Raw genomic sequence first — 23,735 nt, forward strand, 5'->3', positions numbered from 1 at the left:
TGAGATCGACTAATTTGAATTCGCTTAATAGGAAGTTCACTATAGAGGGCTTCGTACTCTCTATTAAAAGGGGACTAACTCATCCCGAGGACTCGAAGTTTCTAACTAAAAATGTATTTGATTAAGGACGGAGGAATATTTACCATTCCACTAATTTATAAGTTGCTTCTTATAAACAATTGAGTGAAGCATCTAGTACTTCTGAACTATGACTAAATTTGCTACGACAATCCAACTTCATGGGGTCTATTTCCCTCAACTCAATTTTAGCGTATTTTTGTCACCTTTTTGTGCTGGCATGGCACCTTTTGTCAACCTTTTTAGCTGACGTGGCACCTTTGATGTGGGTCCCATTTTATGTAATAAATGTGTCACGTCAGCACAAAAGGGTGTCAAAAATACGCTAAAATTGAGTTTAGGGATAATAGAACTCCTGTGAAGTTGGATTATGTCGTAGCAACTTTGTTCATAGTTCGAGAGGGTACGGGATGCGTATCTCTAAATGGTAGATAAAAGTACTTTCTTTATTTTCTTTTATTTCACATAAACATACCATGTGATGCCAATGTGTGCAATACGTGTGATTTTAACAATGTCAACTCTCTTAATCCCTATAAATACCATACACTTTACATTTCCAAATAATCACAACAAACTATCAACTTTGTGCTTATTATACCTTCTCTTATAAGTCTTTTAGACCCAAAAAATGGCTAGTTTTGAAAATCCAACATTTGCATTTTCTGTCACTTCCCAAAATATTTGCAATAATGACCAAATCAACAAATTTGATTTGCCAGTTGACTCAGAACACAAAGCAAAATCCATCAAAATTTTCTCATTTGCACAACCTCATATGAGATCTTTTCACTTAGCTTGGATTTCATTTTTCACTTGTTTTATATCTACTTTTGCTGCTGCACCTTTAGTTCCAATTATTCGCGATAACCTTAATTTAACGCGTGCAGATATTGGTAATGCAGGGGTTGCGTCTGTATCCGGTAGCATTTTTTCTAGACTAGTCATGGGTGTACTATGTGACTTAATAGGTCCAAGATATGGCTGTGCATTTCTTAATCTATTAACTGCACCTATTGTTTTCTCAGTCGCATTTATCTCAAATGCTGAGGGATACATAGCTATGAGGTTCTTGGTTGGCTTTTCGTTAGCCACATTCGTGTCATGTCAATACTGGACAAGCGTTATGTTCAATAGTCAAATTATTGGACTTGTTAACGGTGTGGCCGGGGGGTGGGGTGACATGGGAGGCGGTGTTACACAACTCCTCATGCCTTTTCTTTTTCATATAGTAAAATTAACCGGGGCTACTCCGTTCACTGCTTGGCGTATCGCCTTTTTTATACCGGGATGGTTACATATTATTATAGGAATTATGGTGTTAGCACTTGGTCAAGATTTCCCTGATGGAAACCTTAGTACTCTTCAAAAAAGAGGTGATGTTGCTAAAGATAAATTTTCAAAGGTTAGATTTCGCCCCCGTATACAGTGTATACCAATATTGTATATCGTCAATATATTACTAACCTTTTCGTATTTTTTTGGTTAGGTTCTTCGAAATGCAGTGTCAAATTATAGGACATGGATATTTTTCCTTATATATGGGTATTCCATGGGAGTTGAGCTATGTATCAACAATGTGATATCAGAGTATTTTTACGACAAGTAAGCTCTTTATATCTGATACGACATTTCAATTTATCGTATATACACTATTAAGTATGTTGTAACATGTCAACTATTTTTATGCATGGCTATATGTTGTTATCTTATAAGTGATCTGATAGTGAACATACGTTAATAGGTTTCAATCTGAAGCTACACACAGCAGGAAGCTGTTTATATCTGACACGACATTTCAATTTATCGTATATACGCTATTACGTATATATTGTAACATGTCAACTATTTTTATGAATGGTTGCATGTTGTTATCTTATCAGTGATCTGATAGTGTAGCGTACGTTAATAGGTTCAATCTGAAGCTACACACAGCAGGAATGATAGCTGCAACATTTGGGATGGCGAATTTTGTGGCTCGACCATTCGGAGGATATGCATCTGATTTAGCAGCACGAAAATTCGGTATGAGAGGTAGGTTATGGGTCCTATGGTTAGTCCAAACAATAGGAGGAGCCTTTTGTATCTGGTTGGGCCGGGCCGAGTCACTTCACATAGCGATAGTTTCAATGATCCTCTTCTCAATCGGAGCCCAAGCCGCGTGTGGTGCAACATATGGAATCATTCCTTTTGTTTCGCGAAGATCATTGGGCTTGATTTCTGGGCTCACTGGTGCTGGAGGAAATTTTGGAGGCGGATTAACTCAGTTTATATTTTTTTCAAGTACGCGATTTTCTACTAGTGCGGGGCTAACATGGATGGGAGTAATGGCGATGGCGTGTACTATACCCGTGGCATTTATACATTTTCCGCAATGGGGGAGTATGTTTTTTCCAGCATCAAATGATGAAAAATACAATGAAGAGTATTACTATGGATCAGAATGGTCAGAAAATGAAAAACAAAAAGGCCTACATCATGCAAGTGTTAAGTTTGCAGAAAATAGCCGATCCGAACGCGGTAAAAAACAGATTGTTGCAGCCATAGCCACTTCACCTTACACTAGTACTCCAGAACATGTTTAAAGAATGTATTTGTGATGTTTGAATCTGTGTTGCTCGGACTTTTCACAATCGTTGTTGCACTCGTGTCAGAGTCTTCAAAATGCACTACTTTTGAAGTATCTGACATGCACCTGTCGACAGTTTTGAAGAGTCCGACCAATATAGGTTTTAGCGGAGTGTGATTGGTTGAATCTCATTAGTAGTATTGAGTATACAACCATGAATCCATTGTATTTTGTTTTTTGAGTTTTTGTAATGTAAATAACTCATGTGCAATAACATTTCCTTTTAGTCTATGATATTCGAGTTGATTTCTCAGACGGTCACTCAATTAACAGTTTTTATCTGAAGTAAATCAACTTCGGTTCGTAACGTAAAAGTAACTCAACTAATAGCTATTATGTCAGAAAGTCACTCAACTTTATCTTGTAACGGAAAAGGCAATCAAACTATTGTCATTTCACATACAAAATCGACTATTAATCATAAGTGAAAATAAAGTAGAAGTACATATTATAAGTAATCACATTTAGGTTTAAAAAAAAAAAAAAAAGGCAGTCCGGTGCACTAAAGCTCCCGCTATGCACAGGGTCCGGGGAACGGCCCCACCACAAGGGTGTATTGTATGCAACCTTACCCAGCATTTATGCCGGAGGCTGACCTCCTAGTCACATGGCAGTAACTTTACCGGTTACTCCACGGCTCCCCTTCAAGTAATCACATTTAGGTAATGAAAGCAAATTCATATATCACACATTATTTATTTGGTGCAAACACGAGGTGCGAGTAAGTTTTTTCTCAGTCGAGAAAAATCAGACACGATTTGGCATTACATGAGGCGGAGTAGGTGCTGAGGCGACGCGCTTGCCACGCTCTGACCGGCAGTTCTCGGCAAATTTGATGCTGTTTTGGTGCATTCCCTTCTGTTTTTCAGCCTCAGTATACTCAGAAGTGAAATAATGTTCTTCAGTACCCTTAATAGGGTCTTTAGATGGAGGCAAAAACATACTACCCCATTGCGGAAAATGAACCAAAGATACTGGAAGCGTACACGCAATGATCATGATCCCCATATACGTTAGCCCTGTACCTGTCGAATACTTTGTGCTCGTGAAGAATAGGAGTTGTGTCAATCCCGAACCAAAGTTCCCTCCGGCTCCTGTCATACCCGAGATTATACCTAATGATCTTCGCGAAATGAAAGGAATAATACCAAATGTTGCACCACATGCTGCTTGTGCACCTATTGAAAATATGATCATCCAAGCAATCGCGACCGGAAGTGTGTTAGCCCTTCCAAGAAGTAAACAGAAAACTCCACCAACTGTTTGTAATATCCATAGGTTCCATAATCTGCCTCTCATCCCAAAATGTTTGGCTGCAAAATCTGATGTCCATCCTCCAAACGGTCGCGCTAATAGGTTAGCCATACCAAACGTTGCAGCGATGATTCCAGCCGTGTGAAGCTTCAAATCAAATCTGTCAAAGAAGTACTCAGCAATCACATTATCTGTAGTCAATTCAACTCCCATGGAGTATCCGTAAAGCAATACAAAGATCCATGTCCTGTAATTTGTTGCAGCATACCACAATATCTACGAAAAGACAAATGAAATATTAGAGATATACAATTGATATGTCCCCGATCCATTCTCACTATGACCGTTAAATAATACTCACCTTGGAGAACTTATCTTTAGTAACATCACCTTTCTTCTGTAAAGAAGCAAGGTTACCATCAGGCAAGTCTTGACCAAGAGTTAAGACCAATATTCCCATAATGACGTGTAGCCATCCAGGAATAAAGAACGCGATTCTCCAAGCAGTAAACGGAGTTGCCCCAGCTCTACGAATTATATCGTAGAGCAAAGGCATAAGGAGTTGAGTAGCACCACCACCCATATTCCCCCATCCAGCGGCCGTCCCATTAACAAGTCCAATAATCTGGCTATTAAACATCGTACTCATCCAATACTGACATGACACAAACGTAGCAAGTGAGAACCCAATCATGAACCTCACAGCAACGTATCCACCAGCCGAGGACACAAAAGACATGCAAAAAACAGCAGGGGCTGATAACATTATGAGAAACGCGCATCCATATCTAGGACCTAACATGTCACAAATCGCGCCCATTGCTAGCCTAGACACGATACTCCCCGAAACAGATGCAACTCCAGCATTACCAACATCCATTTTTGTCAAGTTAAGATTGTCCCTAATAATAGGGACTAAAGGAGCAGCAGCAAAAGTCGAAACGAAACAAGTAAAGAAAGAAATCCAAGAGAGCTGAAAGGTTAGACCATGAGGCTTCGAAAACGAATAAAATTTGAAAACCTTAGCCTTATGTTCAGAATCAACAGGAACTTTGAAATTAGCAGATGTATCAGTTGGTACTACTGGAGAAGCCACTGAAAATGCAAGAACTGGTTCTCTACCAGTAACACCATGCATAGAACTCCCTGGTGATCCTTCAACATCACCCATTTTAGAAAAACAAAGATTGATTAAAGTGCTAATTAAGCAAGATTGGTTAGTTCTAGTTTTGTGACATTAATTTAGGTGGTGTTTATATAGGTAAAAAAGAGTTGACAATTTAGAGGCTAAGTTACCCCATGGAGATTCCAAAAGTTTAACCTTATTGTTATACCAAAAGATCCTAATATTAAGGAATCTTAAAGAATGTCCACTAACTTGGTGACAGTTTGGTTTAATCATAATTGACAAATAGATATATTATCATCTCTAAGTCCTTCTCCTATTGACCTAGTTTATTCTTTTCTTCTTCTTATAACTAATAACGATAACATACTTGGTGTAATTTCACAAGTGGGGTCGGGGGAGAACAGGATGTATGCGCACTTTATTCTGTCTTTGTGAGGTAGAGAGGTTGTCTATGATAACTCTACGTCACGTAACTCCGGCTACAACCAAACTCTCACGCCTCCTTACTAGCGCATCTGCACACCTTCTCTATGCATGACTGAACCATCTCAGCTCGCTTCCTTCATCTTGTCCGGCACAGGAGGCCACTCCTACCTTACCCCGTATAACTTTGTTCTTCATTATATGGCAGCCTAATTATATCTCTCAAAGTATGCCTACACATTCATCTGACTATCCTCATCTCTTCTACATTCATCTTCTATATATGAACGTTGTTCACTAACCATCTTCATTGTTTGCCTCATGCCCAGTTCATGAGTAACACTTGACAAAATTATGAAGAGGCTAGAGGTATAAACCTGTAATTATGATGAGTGACTAATTAGATTGGTCCAAATAATCATTCCATTCATCCTAATTTATGTGACACTCCTGACTCAACGCAAAGTTTAAGAAAGAAATAAAGACTTTTGATATGTGTAGAAATAGGGGTGTGCAAAAATCGAACCGACCAATAAATCGAACAGATAAGGACTAAAAACTGATAAATCGAAAACCAATAAAAAATATCTTATCGATTTGGCTATTGGTTTAGCCTATTTAGAAACCGAAAATCGATGGACCAAATCGATAATACATAAAATTGAACCGAACCCGACCAATGCACACCCCTACCTAGAAATAAAAACTTTTGACCTGTTAACTGATTTAAGACAATACCACTTGAACTCAATAATTATCATTTGAAGTCGTCATTTTGAAGTTCCAAACTGATAAAGTCGAAATCCTTCCACCTAGCTCAAATATATTTTTTAGATTAAGTGTCATATTCTTCAGTGTAATATTAGGTATACAAAAAAAAAAAAAATTCCTAGTCCCAAGTATTTTTCTACTTACTATAATACAAAGACAAGATCAACGTACGGCAAGTTGCCAAACAAGTACACATTCTCATACCTTTGACCTTGGAAATAATATCTCATATACTCCTTCCGTTCATTTTAACTTTCCACGTTCAGCTTTATGAAAGTCATGTTATAAGTTGCAGTCCTTCTCATATTAATATGATAAAAAAAATATATTTTAAAATGTTGGACAAAGTTTATGAAGTTTGACTCTCGAAAAGCGAAACATGTCAGTAAAAATGAACTGAGAGAATATATGTTGAAGTAGAGTTAGCCCATGGAGATTCCAAATGGTTAAGGAATCTGAAAGATCCATTTGTTAACATTTATGGTATATACCATGGGATCCTAATTTTAAGGAATCTTAAAGAATGTCAACTAGTTGTTAATAGTTGTATTTGATTGTTAAGCTTTCTTTTTTTGTTTAATCCTAATTGACAATTAGATACAAATTTCTATATAATTATTTAGATTAAGTGTCATATTCTTCAATTTCTGTCAATACTTTTCTTTCTTCAATATTTTCATCATGACTTTTTTTTTTTGTCTCTTGCATTTATTTTAAACGCATTCGGAGTAATGATTTTCTCGATCTGAGGGATTATCGAACACAATCTCTCTATCTCACAAAGATAGCGATAAGGTCTGCTTATGTCCTATCCTTCTTAGACCCCACTTACGGAACTATATAGTGTATTATATTGTTGTTGTCATATTCTTCGATTACTGTCAATATTTTTCTTTCTTCAATATTTTCATCACGACTTTTTCATCTCTTACATTTATTTCAAACATGTTCGGAAAAATGATTTTCTTGAGAAGATGGTCTACCGAAAACACTCTCTAACCCAGAAAGATAGTGATAAAGTTTGCTCACATCCTACCCTCCTCAGACCTCACTTATGAAACTATATCAGTGTATTATATTGTTGTCGTCGTCATATTCTTCTACCTACTCTGCAAGGACAAGATCAACGTACGGCAAGTTGTCAAACAAGTACATGTTCTGATACCTTTGACCTTGGAAAATAATATCTTAGAATTTTAAATTAAACATGTAAGAATGACAGATATTTTCTTGAGTCAAGGGTCTATCAAAATTTGAAACAACCTCTCTGCTCCATAAAGGTAGAACTTATAAGTTCTGCATACATTCCCACTCTTCCAAGAATATGTTATTGTTATTGTCGGTGTCATGACGACATCTGATGCTGCTATTATTTTGATTTTACTAAGTAGTAGTATTGTTTATCAAAAAAAAAAAAAAAAAAGGTTTAGAAAGTGACTTGCAATTAATTGGTAAATACAGCTATTGAAAGGTTGAATTAAAAATTTGGGAACACATCCATTATTATTTGTTTAGAAAGCTCTATGTATTTGGATTCGCGCTGTAAAGTCTCACGTTGAGCGTAACGTGTTACCTAACAAATGCGACTCCATACCTAGAACTCAAACACGAGACCTCTAATTAGGATGAAATAGTACTTACCACTCCAACACAACTTAATCTACGTCTATTATAAACCTAGTTGTCTTAGTTCTTTAAAATATTGTGGAAACAGATCAAATAGAGGCCTTCATAGATGATGATAATACGTCCCAATTTTATCTTTTAATATTATTTTACCTTTGGTCGCGCTGTATAAGCTTGTATTAATGGTAACGTGACTTCATATACGTTGCTGTAGGGCATTATGATTGATAGATACGAAAGAAAACCATGACTTGCACAAAGCGTCAAAGCATAAACAATCATTGATAGAGGATGAACTTTGAAAAATCAAGTCAAGTACCAAATTCGAAAGCTCTGTCCAATCTCTTGGTCTTAACTTGGTTTCCATTCGTGCAGTTTAAATTTTCATGTCGGATTGTCCAGACAACTAAAAAGTGTAGCATGCCTGAATGTAACTAGGTTCGCGATGGTTGAGGAACTAGATGTAGTTATGTAAAAAAGAGGCATAGGATTGCCTTCTTAAAAGGACTTGGTGGATATAAAAAGAAGAAGAAACATGTATAACTCGACCAATTACTCATCCTTTTTCCCGATATGGGACTCTTAACGATAACCAGCCATTGATCTTTGATATTCTTATAACTACTCGTATATTTAGTACTGCTGGTGAGGGCGGAAGCAGGATTGCTGCAGCCATACCTATTCATGGATTGCCTGATTTTGATCCTATCTGTGAACCCGGACTTTCTCTCGCCCTACAACTTCCAATGGAGAGGCAAAAAGCAGCTGCAGAAGCGCTGTATAGAGCCATTCATTGCTATGTAGATGGATGATGCTTCCTCTTGCGTTGCTACAGAAAACATCGACATTTCAGACGAAGCATAGTTTCTTTCATCAATGCTTACTTCTCTTCCGGCCAGGTGTTAAACGAAATGATCCTTAAATTATAGATTTGCACATGTTCAACGCCAGTCTGAAGATGAGCAGCGAACAGACATAGGATATGAAGTGATGATCACTGCTTCGCTTAGGCATGCTGGAAAGAACTAGTTCAATTTCTTTCACAAGCGAATGCTTTGTGATGTGCACGATTACTATGCATTTGAGGTTCCTTGTAGATGATATTTTCGATGTATGTCTTTTTATGTTCAAGATTCTTGTTTACAACATTGTTATATTCCTCTTGAAAGTGCAGTGCAAAATTGATCATGTGGAAAAATATGTGATAGATCCTGTTCAATGCAAAGATAACAATGTTGCTGAGGCATTGGCTGTCAAATTCGCTGCGCAATGGAGCAGAGAGAGTAGACACCAACAGCGCATAAGGACAAGACATCTCAAAACCTCAACTTAAAGTCTATCGTAGAGAAGACTGATAATCTGTGACTAATGGTACTGACATTACTTTCTCCCGCGACTACAGAGAAGAAGCCAACAAGCTGGCCAATTACCTAGAAAAATCGGCCACAACTTTGGATGAATATATATATATATATATACTCGATGATCAGATTCTTTCTGGTGCAAAAGGTCCTTTCATGTTGGATAAAATGCAGCCACCTAGCATTAGCATCAGATATAGCCTTTTAGATGCTCCGCGAATGTGCTAGACCTTGTGTAAACACTCTCGTTTTGAATGGATTTGCAACGCAACTGTGATGTATACATGGGGTTCTGGCATAATTCTCACAAGCAACAAACAACAACAACGACATATATATATATATATACGGACATTCAAATAGATAGAAGAGGTTCTATCAGAATCAACAGTTGGAAAGTTATTAGCTATTCGAACTCAACAAAAATGACATTAAATGTAGGAATTATCCATAATGCCGGCATGTTGTCCACACTTGACGCCTTTACAGAAGAATGGGAGTACTGAAGGCCGTCATATTGAAGGTGAACGATGTTCATCATGTCAAACTTGCAATCCAGATAGTATATGGAATTGGCTTTACATCCCGGAAACTTTGAAGCCAAAACAGACATGGAACATTGTTCAGACAAAAACAAGGCTTCATCTCCCAAGTCGTCCAACTCTTCAAACGTGGATTCTTGAGTGTTTGATTGGGTCGCGACCAGCTTGAAAATCTTGACATGTGGTGATGTTAGGTTAGATATCTGAACCTTTAACAGCTCATCTAGATAATATTTTACCACTGATAGACTCATTGATCTCGTAATTTCCTTGAACTTCATAGTAGTGTTGTCTATAGTTAAAAACCAGTCATGACGAGTCACAATATAATATGTTTCATTGTAATAAACCCTATCATGAATAACACCTTTTCGTAGCGTACATTGATCATGATGAGTGAGAAACCAAGTGTGACTACCCTGTTTTAGGATAGCCAAGTTAGTATAAAAGTCCCCGTATTGATTCCCAACCATCGCGGCCACCTCAAAGTTATTTGGATTCGTTGTTGGATTCTTGGTTATCATAATTTTACCGAAATTATACTTAGGGCAAGGAAGGCAGATTGTCTGGCGAGAGAACGCGAAAATCATACCTATTTTGAAAAGCTGGCCAACCATGTGAAGACCCACAACATCTCCATATGTTAGTGTGACATCAAAGACCGTTTTACCCTTGGTCGCACTATATAAGCTTGCATGGGTTTGAAATCGAGAGGGCGTCATGCGGAAGCTATTAGTTGCAAACTATTGAGACGATAAATCGGACGAAAAGAAAAACATACTAAAAACATGATAATTATATAGTTTGGCCAATTGGCCTACGTATAAAAACTAATATAAAAGAAAACATAAAACTATCGAGAAAATCAAACTCTTTAAACGACTACATTGTGGATGCTATTATGTTATGGTAAAAACTCTTTAAACGATGCTATTATGTTATGGTATGAGAAGGGGATCTTCTATTTATAGATATTTTTCTTTCAGTAAATTAAAAGTAATTATGGTATTACTTTATTTTCCTTCTAATAAAAAATAAAACTTAAATATAGTAAGAAAATCATAACAAAAACCCTAACATTTTCGACTCCTACATAACATTAGCAAAGGAAGTTCTTCGAGGGAACTCGAATGTATGTGTTGTTGTAGGATATCGTAGTTTTTGGATACGAAGGAAAACCATGACTTGCACACAACGCTAAAGCCTAAGCAATCGGAGACGGAGGACAAATTATGAAAAATCAAGTTGAGTACCAAATCAGAAAGCCCTGACCAGTCTCTTGATGTTGTTAATATTGAATTCATGGTTGTATGTTACCAGTTTTTTGAATAATTGAATTCACAAATAGGCTTTGATTATATAGAGAGAAATATATATATGTTGTGTTTGTACAGGATAAGGAGAAGTAGGGGATCGTATTACTTCTTTTTTGTATTAAGTTCTTTTTCTTATATGAACAAAACTATGGAATAATTTAATTCCTATATTTAGTAGGAAGCAAATTAGGCTAGGTTGTTTCTCTAATTTTGGTTACATTATGTGGAATGGTTTTAAGTAAGAAAGATAGAGGTAAGAATGACGTACTATTGGGGAGAATTGGTTCGACAGAATATGACGTAATGTTAGATGTAGCTCAAAAATTAAATTTTTCGCTATAATATAACACCTTGTAGCGCAAAAATCAAGATGAAAATAGCTACAAATTTTATTCATTGCAGTAAAAAAAAAAATATTACTTGCTATAAATATATTTTTTGGACAAATAACATAAATTTACACCTTAACTTATCATATTTACTCAAAATTTCATCCCTAAAAAGTAATTACAAGAATCTCGGATTTCACTTAGGGTCGTCATACATCACTTTGGGTCATCATACATCATGGAACCGAAAAGATACATCATGGGGCTGGCTAGGTAATGCATCTCAACCCTACCCTAAGTAATGTATCGCGACCATCAGGGAGCCGGTTAAGTAATGTACTAGGACCCCTAAGTAATGTATTGCGACCATAAGTAATGTTCGACTACTATCATCCATTTGTATAATATGGAATAACTTTATCAACATGAATAAGCCTTAAATAAAGTATAATATTTATATCAACATATCATCAAATTATATACACACAGATATAGCAGAAATAAATAACTAACATGAACTCCACTACTTAGTACAAACATCGAATAACTCTATCGACATAAATAAAATGCAGTAGAATTCCCTACGCAGCAAATTTTGGTGTATGAATTATCCATAATGCCGGTATGTTGTCATTCATCATCGTCGTTAATGAAAAATGGGCGCGAAGGCCAAAATATTGAAAGTGAACGATGTCTATCGTGCATTCATGATCTCCTGATGACTCGTAATTGTCCAGACAGTATACGGAAAATTTAAAGCTGATACAGACATGGAACATTGATCACACAAGAACAAGACTTCATCTCCCAAATCGTCCAACTCTTCAAACGCGAATTCTTGATTCTTGAAAAATGCATTAGAACCCTTAACAACTCATTAGTTGTGGTCTTTATGAGATGAAATTTTACAAAAGAATTAGTTGATGTGTACATAATTGGACTATGATGTCTAATAATCACCTTTGAGTTCATAGTAATGTTGCCTATACATAAAATTGTGGCCCCCATAAGTTACAATATAGTATTTTTCCATCATAGTATATCATGTGACAAAAATCATGACTTTCTTCTAGCATAAAATAATGTCTAGTGATCCCCTCGACTCGTGCATGTCATTAGCAAAGGAAGTTCTTGGAGATAACCTGAGGATACGAAGGAAAACCATGACTTGCACAAAACGCTAAAGCGTAAGCAATCTTTAATGGAGGACAATTTTTGAAAAATCAAATTGAGTACCTAATTAGAAAGCCCTACCCAATCTCTTGATATTAAAATTGGTATCCATATTTGTTGTTTATGTTTTTTTCAATCAAATTAAATATATGGTATATAGAGAGACTTTATATATCAAATAACTTGGTATTGCTTGATTATTAAAGAAGAATTTGGGTTTGCTTTGGAATAGGAAAAGATAAGATCGAAATTCTTTTTTAAACTTTTTTTTTTTCAATTTTGTAACAAAAAATAATAAAAGAATTTTAATTAGGAATTCTTATTCTAAAATATGTATATTGACTAATGAATATAAATATTTTCTTGTCAATGATCGACCAAAATATTTAAAAATAAAAAAGGACTCCAACTCTAACTCTATTTGATATGCATTAAATAAGTGTCATAACATTAGTTGACCATTAACATACTCATTATTTCACTTTACAAAGGGATCAAAAATAATAGGAGTCCCCCACCATATAATACAAATTAACCTCATAATAACTACCCTTTAATGACTTTTATTAATTTTAGTTGCTTTCTGTATCTTAATGACTTCAGTTTTGAATTTATACATACCCTCTTTTTTTCATGAAAAATTATTTGTTGATTTTTATTTTTATTTTTGAAGATATACTTATGTGATTAGACAGGACTTGACCCAGAGACAGAGCCAGGGTTTCGTCCGAAACCTTCGATTGAAAATTATACCATTAATACATGATTAAAATGGATTTTATATATATATTGTAGATGTTGAACCCCCTTCGTTGAGTTTTTTTCAAATTTTGAACTCCCTCAGCAGAAATTCTAACTCCTCCTTTACGCTGACGCAACTTCAGTTTACTGGGGATATGACCTTAGAGGGTTAGTTAGGTACGTAGTTGAGGGCAGAGTGATGTCTTGTTGTTCGTTTGTATAGGTTTGTTGGTGTCTGTCGTTGTACTAATCCTATTTTTATAATTCTTGCTTTTGATATCTATCACCATATGTTGTTTATCTTGTTTTGATTATTACATTATTTTGTGTTGTTATTAATATAATTGTTATGTTTTCTTTACTGCTCTCTTCTTCTTTTACTTAAATTTGTTGCGCTTGAACCGAGAGTCTTTCGAAAACAGCCTCTCTAGCTCCATGAGTTAGTGGTACGTTCTGCGTATACTCTACCCTCGTCAAATCCTACGTCCGGAATTTCATTAGATGTGTTGTTGTTTTGTATTACTACAAAGTTTACAACTACTTTTCCATGCATGGTAATAGTTTCACTATAAAATATCAACCCATTGATTGGACATTAAACTTCAATTGATAATAAATTGATATAGACAAAACCTATTAAATAATTTGGGACTAAATCATTTAATAAACTTAATGACTTCCTAACAGTTCCCAAAAACTACCCAATCAACCACTTTTTCTTGCATTAATCTCTTATGGAAATTACTACAAATAATAATATAAATTAAATGCTTCTGCTAGTACAACCATTTTTGAACCCTAACCACTAGATATATGATGGATAACAATGCTAACTATAAGCAAATTTAGACCAATTCAATATACTCTCTCCGTTGTTTTTTACTTGTCACAAATTTTCTGACTGTATTTTTATTTTTCCTTGTCATTTTTTTGATATATATATATATAAAGAAAAGACAACTTCTGCTTTTCTATTTTACCCTTAGTATTAATTGTTTCAGACAACATTGCATAATGTTAATACTTTTTAATCAAGTCTCCAACGCTCCAAAAAATACTCGTAATAGCAAAACTAAATAACTTTTAAAATGATATCCTTCAAACCAAATAAAAATACTAATAAGTTTTAACCAAAAAAAAAAAATACTAATAAGCAATTTAAATAGTTGCAAGAATTTGACTAACGGGCCGACCCATAGGTTAGCCCAACCCACATTACTCAAGCCCCACAAGCCACGAGCTTATCCGGACCGGATTAAAAAACCATGTTCTTAAATGGGCCGCAAAAAATGAAGCTCAACTCCATCATGTTATTAATTATTTTATTTAATCAAATTATAACAAGTAAAAGCAAACGGAGGGAGTATTAAAAATAATCAAAAAGAAAACTCATAGCTTATTTGGAATAATGTCATACTAGGTTTATTTAAATCAGTATTTTCGATGCGGATCATACTAAAACCCTTAGTAGTTAAATTCGTTTCGCTGATAGTGGCATGAGATATACTCCCTCCGTTTTGTTTTAGTTGGCCTTCTTTCTAAAAATATTTGTTTCAATTTAGTTGTCTGTTTTGATGAAATCAAGAGTATTTTATTATGTTCTTCCAATACTACCCTCAACATTAAATGACTAAACAAAGTATATTTACTCAAATTTATATTTTCAAAGCATAATTAATAAAGCTAATTTGGTAAAATAAACTCTTAATAAATATTTTTTTAAGGGGAGTGGCAAGTCAAAAAGGATCAGCTATTTTTAAACAGATGGAGATGGAGTATGTGGAAATGCCAAATTAAGAGGGGTAGATTGTAGTTGTATAATTAAGAAAAACACATGTATAAAGAAAGAAAAATTAAATATATGACAGATCACTAGATATATATATATATGTGATATATAAATTATAATCTAGAAAAGTTGGTAGGGGTCAATATATAATCTCATGCCCTGTTGACTAGGTATATAAGTCACAGGTAAAAATGTGATTTATTATATATAAATGGAGAGTTGACTTGAGTAGATATTTCTTTGTAATCCATATATAATTTCAAAAGAAAATTGCAATTTTTTGTATGGAATTTAAATTTTATATAAGCTAAATATAAAAAGAAATAATTGTCTGATAGAGCACGTCAAAAATTCGTCATAGAGTCATTTACAATGAATTGAAATAAATTTTTTAAAGGATGCAATTTTTTTATCGCTATAGCTTATTTCGAAATATTTATACCATTTTTGTTATATAAGTAAGCTTATTTATTTGTTTGTCGGAAATGTATGAAGTCAGCTGACATATTTTGGATGATCGGTATCTAGAAAATCAGGAGTTTGAGACATATAGACCTCATCTTCAAGAGTTCCGCGTAAAATTAAAAGGCATTATATAAACCTCCAAATTCTTAATACAAGCATTATCAATTATTTTCACTACTCAAACCTATAACCGATAATTTTACGGTTACTCTAAGATTCGATTTTAACAATTTACCCCAAAAGTAGAAAAGTAAAAATAAAAATGAACTAAGATGGAAATTTGAATGATAAAGAGAATAAGGTGCTGACTTAATTAAAAGCAATGACAGAAACTCACGGACTATTTCACTTCATTTCTGATAAATATTACTATATACTATGGTACACTCAAAAATAACAACCACCTCATCAACTCAAAACAATACTATACTTTTCGTCTCAATTTACGTGACATTTTTTTCTACATTAATCTCAAAGAAAATACTCATTTAACTTTAACGGGATAATTTATAATCACGTAATAATTTATTTTATATAAACCAAAAATAAAAGAAAATTATTTTCTAAAATTTCATTTTCAGTCAAACATCATCACATAAATTACAACGAAAGAAGTACTTTTCTTGTTTGCAATGAGCTGTGCACACACTTAAATTTGCCACCTTTGTTTACAACAATTCACGAGCCTATTTATACTTCTCTTTTTTTTTTCTCTTTCTCCAAAGTCCAAAACAATATAATATAAACTCTTTTAATTTTTTTCATTTCCAACATATACATCTCAAAAATGACTACTATTACTACTACTACTTCTCTGTTATTCCTTAAAAAACTTGTGTTTTTTTACCTTATTTTTTTATCTTGTTTGAATTATGTAACGAGTATTCGAGAGTTATCTGATACCAGTACCAGCATCGAGCCATCGAGTAGTAATTCGAGGCTTGATGGAACATATAATTATGTGATGATGAAACCTCAAAGGAATCATAATAAAGGTCCTATTTTTCATGGAAAAGAAGTGAGAAATTGTTTGCCAAAGGGATTTAGACATGCTTCTGCACCAAGTAGGTATGTTAATTATCATATTTTGGGTTCAATTGAATGTTCACAAGACAAAAACTTCAAGAAATTACCTTAGTCATTTATCGATGAGATCGAATATGTGGTAATGATCAGTATGTCTGGAAGAACAAGAGAACGTTTGTTTGATGATATTATTGTATCAGTATTTTGTGTGTACATGCAAGGTTGAATATCTAGGTTTTTTATTTATTTTTTGTTTGTTGGTTTGACCAATATTGGAGAGTTATATAGTACTATGATTTTTGTTATTTTGTTTTTAATTATTTACAAGATATTTTGTAATGCTCAAGAATAAGCATGGAGAAGAAGATTTCATTATATATGCAATTATCCACTTTTTTTGTTTCTTTGCTCTTTCTTGTCTTCTCGTTATACGCATGAGTTCGATAATTTTGGCTCAAATCTCGTATTTTTTTAGAAGTTCATTTAATATATACGAATTATAAATTTAAAATTCAGTAACTTTAAATAACCAGAATCGAGAATTCCTAAATTTCAAAGTTTGAATCCAACTATACTTCCATTATCTATAGTCATGGTGAATATAGTTAGTACTTATTATTATAATACAATCAGTCTGAAGTCATGATAGGAACTCGTAAACTTCAAATCTTAGATTTGGTAAAGCATGATTATGCTAATACAACAACAACAGCGTATCCAATGTATTCCCACCTAGTGGAGTCTGGGGAGGATAAAATTTACGCAGGGGAGGATAAAATTTACGCAGTCTATATCACTAGCTCCAAAAAAGTAAAGAGACTGTTTTCGATAAACCTCGATTGTAATAAAACACAAGACAACATGATTATGCTAATATTAAGATTATTTGACTAATATACATATTACCACAACTCATATAGAGTGTCATGTGATTTGTTTCTAATTTAATATGGATTATCTTGTTAGCTTATTACTTCACGTGGTTTTAAATAAGCTTGAATATGTATTAGTTAATTAATACATCAATATCTAAAAGAAGAAGAAACTAAAATTTGATTCCAAAAATATACTTTAGCAAAAGCAAAGACTACGTTAGAATGATAAGTATTCCGAACTTTGGTAGGGAATGTTTTACCTAGTTCCGATGTGAAAGATTTCGAGGCAAATACAAGTACCGAATAAAAACAACAACAACAACAAAAAATCTAGTATATTCTCACATAGTGGGATCTGGGGAGTATAGAATGTATGCAATCCATACCACTACCTCCGAAGAATTTCTGTTTTCCTATTACTAATAATCACGAGATAAATGGAATGGGACCACCATAGAATTACTGATTTACCAGTGGAGAAAAAGACTATTCAATTTCTATTTTATTGTCCTTCATTATTATACTCATAAAGTAAATAGCAGGAAAATTCAAATGTCAAAAGTAAACGTTGGAGGTATAAATTGCTATTCAATTATGTTGGATAGTAAGAAAAAAGTTAGTGGTAGAGTAGTTTGGTGACAAATAAAGGAAATTAATGCAAACAAGTTAGTTAAGACAATATGTAAGAGGGACGGTTTTTCGAAAAAACTTTTCTTTGATTAATCGATACATAGATGTTAACTTGACCTTAACTGACAACTGAACATCCCAACTTTGAAAAAATGAACACCTACACACATTAACTTGGTTTAAATTAGCCTCAAAAACACTCCGACTTTGAAAATGCACGCCAAAATCCACTGCACATGTGCTAACGTGTTTGCTAGACGCACATTGTGTGAAGTTAAAAGTGTCTAAATGGCCACATTCAAGTTGAAGCTATTCAACATTTCAACTGCTAGTGACGTTTAAAGCTATTCAAGTTGTACTGGCATCCACCCTGCGCATCGAATTCGAATATTCAGCAGGATATAAATAAGTGTGAACTGTAAAATTAAATTATCTTAAGGTTCTAAAAAGTGTCATAACCAGTAGCAAACCCCAGACATTTTTAAGGGTAAATTGTTAAAGGTTAACAGAAGAAACCAGAAGTTAAACCAGTTGGTTCCGGATATTCGAGTTTGACCCGACAAAACTGGAGACTTGCAGCAAAATAACAAGGAGAATCTAGGACTTCAGCTATATAGGTCATCGTCATCGGCTGCAGCATTAGAAGTTGCAAATGGGTCAGCTGCAGCAGTCGCACCGCCACTAGTATCTGCAAACCGAAATTCTGTTCCGAAACCTCTGGACTGCTGTAATGTCTGAGCAAATGCCTGGTATTTGCGTATATCAGCATCACTGACACTACGTCGTGCATACTTCATAGATTCCTCGAAATGAGCGGGCTTGATCTCTGGTACTTCATCGACATCTTCATCCATTGAATCAGGGTTTTCCTGTCTTCTCTTCTCCCTTTCTATGTCCTGCAATTAGAAAGAACGGTGATGAACCCATAACTCCAAATTGAAGAAACAGAGACTGGTTCTACCAATCAGTTGTCACATTCCCGGAAGAAAATCCAGTTCAAATTTCTCGTCGACAAGACTGAGGAAATAATTATTGAAATTCGTTCGAGGACAACCACGGCCACCAGTGCCATCATGAAAAATTAATGAAGCATACATAATAACGGCCACGGAAAAATTAACACTCATACAGAACAGCATATCTGCTTTACTCTTGGCATGACAACAGAAACGTAACCAGACCTTGACAATCAATCACTATCATTATGCAACCAAAAGCACGCAGATGGGTTGTAGAACAAGTTAATTTTAAGAAGCTTCTAAGGTAAAAAAGTATAAAAAGAAAAATTTTAAGGCAGTAAAAAGAGGATGAAGTGCGTACTTTCTCTATGTTCTCCCTAATGGCATATTTGCAGGCTCGTTGACAAATCTCAGTGACATCAGCCCCACTAAATCCCTGAGTATGTTTGGCGAGAGCTCTCAAATCAATATCCTTTGATAAGGGGGATTTTCTGAGGCATGCCTTGAAAATCTGATGGCGTGAATCCTCATCTGGTAGAGGAATATAAATTAACTGATCAAGACGGCCAGGACGCAGAAGTGCAGGGTCAATTATATCAGGTCTGTTTGTGGCCCCAATAATAAAAACAGTCTTCTTTGCATTCATGCCATCCATTTCAGTCAAAAGTTGGTTCAGAACCCGATCAGCTGCTCCTCCAGCATCTCCACTGCTGCTTCCTCTCTGCAATGGCATAGAGCACCATTTTAGATTTAGTTGTATGAAGTACACTTAGTTCTTGTTTTGATGTAAGTAAATAGTTATCATTCAAAAGCATCAGGAAGATGCTATTTGGCAAAGGTTACAAAAGATGGTTAGCTCCATTATAGCGAAGTCTAAACTAAAGTCAGGGAGCTAACGAAGTTCAAAAATCTGCCCGTACTTCTTGTTATCCTGTTTACATACTATTATACCTTTAAATCTATCTGATTGCTAGATCAGGCTGTGAATTGACCTTGAATCCAGTAACTTACTTAGAATGTTCACATGTTCTCAAACAACTGAAATGTTTTAACTAGTTATCTTACCTGAGTAGCAATAGAGTCGAGCTCATCAAAGAAGAGGACGCAGGGAGCGGATTGTCTCGCTTTATCGAAAATTTCACGAACATTCGCCTCACTCTCTCCAAACCACATGGTGAGCAGTTCAGGTCCTTTGACACTGATGAAATTGGCTTGACATTCATTTGCAATTGCCTTGGCAAGTAGAGTTTTCCCACATCCTGGGGGACCATAGAAAAGTACACCTTTCGAAGGTGACATACCAAACTTCTCAAACTTCTCTGGGTGTTCCACTGGATATTGAACAGTCTAAATAAAATGAAACAAGAGCAATAATCAAGATCTCTTAACTAACTTATGTAGGACATATGTATACATCAAGACCATTATAATGAATTGCATTACCTCTTGAAGCTCTCGTTTGACATTTTCAAGGCCTCCAATGTCTTCCCATGAAACATTAGGCACTTCAACCACCTGCAAAACAGTTTCAAAGAATAAGCCATTAAGTTTGTGCCCAATAGTAATGCACATCTTACGTCAGAAATCCACACAGCTAAAAAGGTTTCCTGCCACTCTCAAACTTGGTTATGACGGTTTACTTACTGTTTCACGCAATGCAGACGGATTGCTTGTACCGAGAGCAGTTTGGAAGTGCTCATTTGTTACAGCCATTGAGTTCAACACCTCAGCATCAATAGTGTCATCTTCCAGATCAATGACATCCATTTTCTCCCTAATGCACTGAAGTGCAGCTTCCGTGCAGAGAGCGGCAAGATCTGCACCAACGTATCCATGTGTATCTTTTGAAATTCTTTCCAAATCGACCTGCAAAATTGAATAATCATCATTATGTTACATTGTAAAGCTGCTCCAAAAGAATCCAAGTTTGGCAAGTGGGCCTTACTTCTTCCGCAAGCTTCATATTCTTGGTATGAATACGAAGAACCTCAAGGCGTCCAACTTCGTCTGGAACACCAATGTCTATTTCTCTATCAAACCTACCAAACCTTCTCAGAGCAGGGTCAATGCTGTTTGGACGGTTGGTAGCTCCCATCACTATTACATGAGCGCGAGATTTCAGTCCATCCATCAGAGTCAAGAGTTGTGAGACGATCCTCCTTTCAACTTCACCATGTGTTTTCTCTCGCTTGGGAGCAATTGAATCAATTTCATCAATAAATATGATAGAAGGAGCATTCTTTTCAGCCTCTTCAAATGCCTTTCTGAGATTACTTTCACTCTCTCCAGCTAATTTGGACATGATTTCAGGTCCATTAATGCAAAAGAAAAATGCACCTGTTTCATTAGCAACAGCTCTGGCTATCAAAGTCTTTCCAGAACCAGGGGGGCCATAAAGTAAAATCCCCTTTGGTGGTTTCACACCAATAGATTTGAAAAGTTGAGGATGCCTCAACGGTAATTCCACCAGTTCACGAATCTGAGCCATCTGCTTTCTCACACCACCCACATCATCATAGCCTACCTCATCAAGTCTCTCCTCATCCTCTCTTTTCACAGGCTCACCCTCACAAAAGATTTCAGTGTCTGGAGCAACAACACAATACTCCCCAGGGTCGGTTTCTATGACCTTGAATTCCACACTTCTCATCCCTCCTCTAACAAGAAAATTGTCCCCTTTCCTCAATGGACGATATGCCTCCAAAAAGTAAGCTGCAAGAAGGGCATTGAAATTTTAAACGCCGACACAAATAGAGCTAACAGACAGATATTAATGAAATTAGTGAGTAAATGCTTAGATTGAAAACCAATTTAAGGCTACATTGTCCACAAAGAACCCACCCCAAATCCAAGTCTGTAATCTCTTCTCTCATAGTTACAAGTTACAACTAATACTTTGGCAGTATATTTAAATGGAAACTGTTAAGAAACCCACATCGAAAAAGGGATGGCAATTGGTCTCCTTACATGGACTTGGGAAATCCTCCCCTCATGAGCTAGCTTTTGGGATTGAGTTGGGCCCGAGATCCATTCTTCACGTAGTATCAGAGCCAGGCCCATCCCAATTTTTTGTTCCCAATGTTGGGCCCCATATTGTATAGGCCACGCTCTAGTTAGCAAGGCCTGGGTGTGCTGGGAGTGTTGAGAAACCCACATTGGAAAAGGGATGGGTAATTGGTCACTTTAAATGGACTTGGGTAATCCTCCCATCATGAGCTAGCCTTTGGAGTTGAGTTAGGCCCAAGATTCATTCTTTACAGTAACATCATAGAGGAAAATATAATCATTAGTCTAAAACTATAAAAGATATGGTTCGACTCCATTTATAGTTGTCCAAGAATTAGAAGAAAGATCATCCTCATCTCAAAAAAATATGTCAATGCATGCTTCATAAGTTTGTGTTTTTTCCCTTACAACAAGACTATCAAAGCCGAATGTATCACAGGCATGGCGATGGGAATGAAGAACGGAAACAATTACGGCAACAAGAGTGGAATTTTTTGGATTCTCTCCCATGTGCAACCTGTTTCCATATAGAAAATAGAAAGCTTAATACCAAAATTCTTTTGAAACTAAAAAGGCGGAACTGACCCCGGGGAGTCTCAACTGTCACAACTCTCCTAGATCTTGCCTGCATTTCCTTCTAAAAGTCGGTCTAAAGTCTGTGTGTTTCCTATTTGACCCTCTTCTTTATGTACCAAATCTCTTCAAAAACTCACAGGATAGAGTGGATGGTATACGGGAATTGCCTATAATATGCTAAATACAATCCATGAAGGGATTGTTGAGCTTTCAAGATACATATGAATTTCATTCTTCTTTTGCCAAAGAGGGAGGGGGTTGAATGGGATGCAAAAATTAAAGCTAAAGATATCTAGAGTCTGAGGTCAAGATAAAACTTTTTTTTTCTTTGAGGTGTGCGTTTGGGCGCCAACAGAAAATCTTTCATTCTGTCAACTTCTCTTTCTCTAATCATTTTTTAGGGTCAGAGACAACAGACAAGCTTAACAAATTGTAGATCCTACAGCACACAGTTAAGGAAGAACAAAAACATGGCAATTGTCAAACAGTAATCTGTGCAGCAGCGACCATAACTTCCGACTAACTGAATACATTAATCAGACAATCAGGACTTCCGACTAACTGAATATATAAATCAGGTTGTACACTTACGTTTCAGGAATGCATCAAACAGATCCCCTGTGAGGCCTTCTATTGTATCATCTATAGGAAGTATGTGCACACGCTTCCCATACTTGACATCTGGACACTGGTGGACAGATACAACATCTCCTAGACGAACCCTCAAATTTGAACGGACCACCTTGTTCATCCTAATCTTTGGCTCATCACATGTTTCATCAGCAAGGGCAATGACAACTGTATCCTTTCTCTTCTTTCCCTGGATAAAGGATAAAGCAAAACACAAATTCTGAGTCAACTAGATTGACAGGCGGAGGAATCTGAAATGCTGAACTTGGTTCCAAGTCCATTTTAAATATAGGTAATCACAATAAAAAACTAAGTGGCAGCAAAAAAGAAGTAAGTAGGAAGAAAATCATAAGCATATTTACAGTTTACACGTACTTGGTTTCTTGTATGGAAGAAAATCATAACCA

The 23,735-nt window shown here is 35.6% G+C and overlaps 3 protein-coding genes across 3 annotated transcripts; 1 reads left to right on the plus strand and 2 right to left on the minus strand.

Annotated features, from left to right (window-relative positions):
• Positions 1–643: 643 nt before the first annotated feature.
• Positions 644–2,958, plus strand: LOC107846921 (high affinity nitrate transporter 2.3). Its single transcript, XM_016691192.2, has 3 exons — positions 644–1,483; positions 1,568–1,683; positions 1,991–2,958. Exons 1-3 carry the CDS (start codon positions 710–712, stop codon positions 2,661–2,663), a joined length of 1,563 nt encoding a protein of 520 aa, XP_016546678.2. The 5' UTR covers positions 644–709; the 3' UTR covers positions 2,664–2,958.
• Positions 2,959–3,099: 141 nt separating this feature from the next.
• On the minus strand, positions 3,100–5,171 carry LOC107848682 (high affinity nitrate transporter 2.4). The gene is made up of 2 exons (XM_016693458.2): positions 4,323–5,171; positions 3,100–4,237 (listed from the first exon to the last, which is right to left on the minus strand). The coding sequence occupies exons 1-2, from the start codon at positions 5,130–5,132 to the stop codon at positions 3,455–3,457; spliced, it is 1,593 nt and encodes a 530-aa protein (XP_016548944.2). The 5' UTR covers positions 5,133–5,171; the 3' UTR covers positions 3,100–3,454.
• A 13,388-nt stretch (positions 5,172–18,559) lies between these two features.
• On the minus strand, positions 18,560–23,526 carry LOC107847567 (cell division cycle protein 48 homolog; the record flags this gene model as incomplete). The annotated part of the gene is given in 7 exon segments (NM_001324643.1): positions 18,560–19,053; positions 19,478–19,837; positions 20,182–20,463; positions 20,560–20,631; positions 20,761–20,982; positions 21,062–21,828; positions 23,290–23,526. Coding segments are annotated over 7 exon segments (2,231 nt in total), but the record flags the coding sequence as incomplete, so codon positions are not given.
• Positions 23,527–23,735: the final 209 nt, after the last annotated feature.

This window comes from Capsicum annuum, chromosome 11 (assembly GCF_002878395.1).
Source record: "Capsicum annuum cultivar UCD-10X-F1 chromosome 11, UCD10Xv1.1, whole genome shotgun sequence".
Taxonomy (NCBI): Eukaryota; Viridiplantae; Streptophyta; class Magnoliopsida; order Solanales; family Solanaceae; genus Capsicum; species Capsicum annuum.

Coding starts and splice junctions, on each gene's coding strand:
- LOC107846921 (XM_016691192.2), top strand. CDS start 710: ATGGCTAGTTTTGAAAATCCAACATTTGCATTTTCTGTCACTTCCCAA. Junction 1,484..1,567: donor CTAAAGATAAATTTTCAAAG/GTTAGATTTCGC, acceptor TTTTTTGGTTAG/GTTCTTCGAAATGCAGTGTC. Junction 1,684..1,990: donor TCAGAGTATTTTTACGACAA/GTAAGCTCTTTA, acceptor GTACGTTAATAG/GTTCAATCTGAAGCTACACA.
- LOC107848682 (XM_016693458.2), bottom strand. CDS start 5,132: ATGGGTGATGTTGAAGGATCACCAGGGAGTTCTATGCATGGTGTTACT. Junction 4,238..4,322: donor CTAAAGATAAGTTCTCCAAG/GTGAGTATTATT, acceptor GTCTTTTCGTAG/ATATTGTGGTATGCTGCAAC.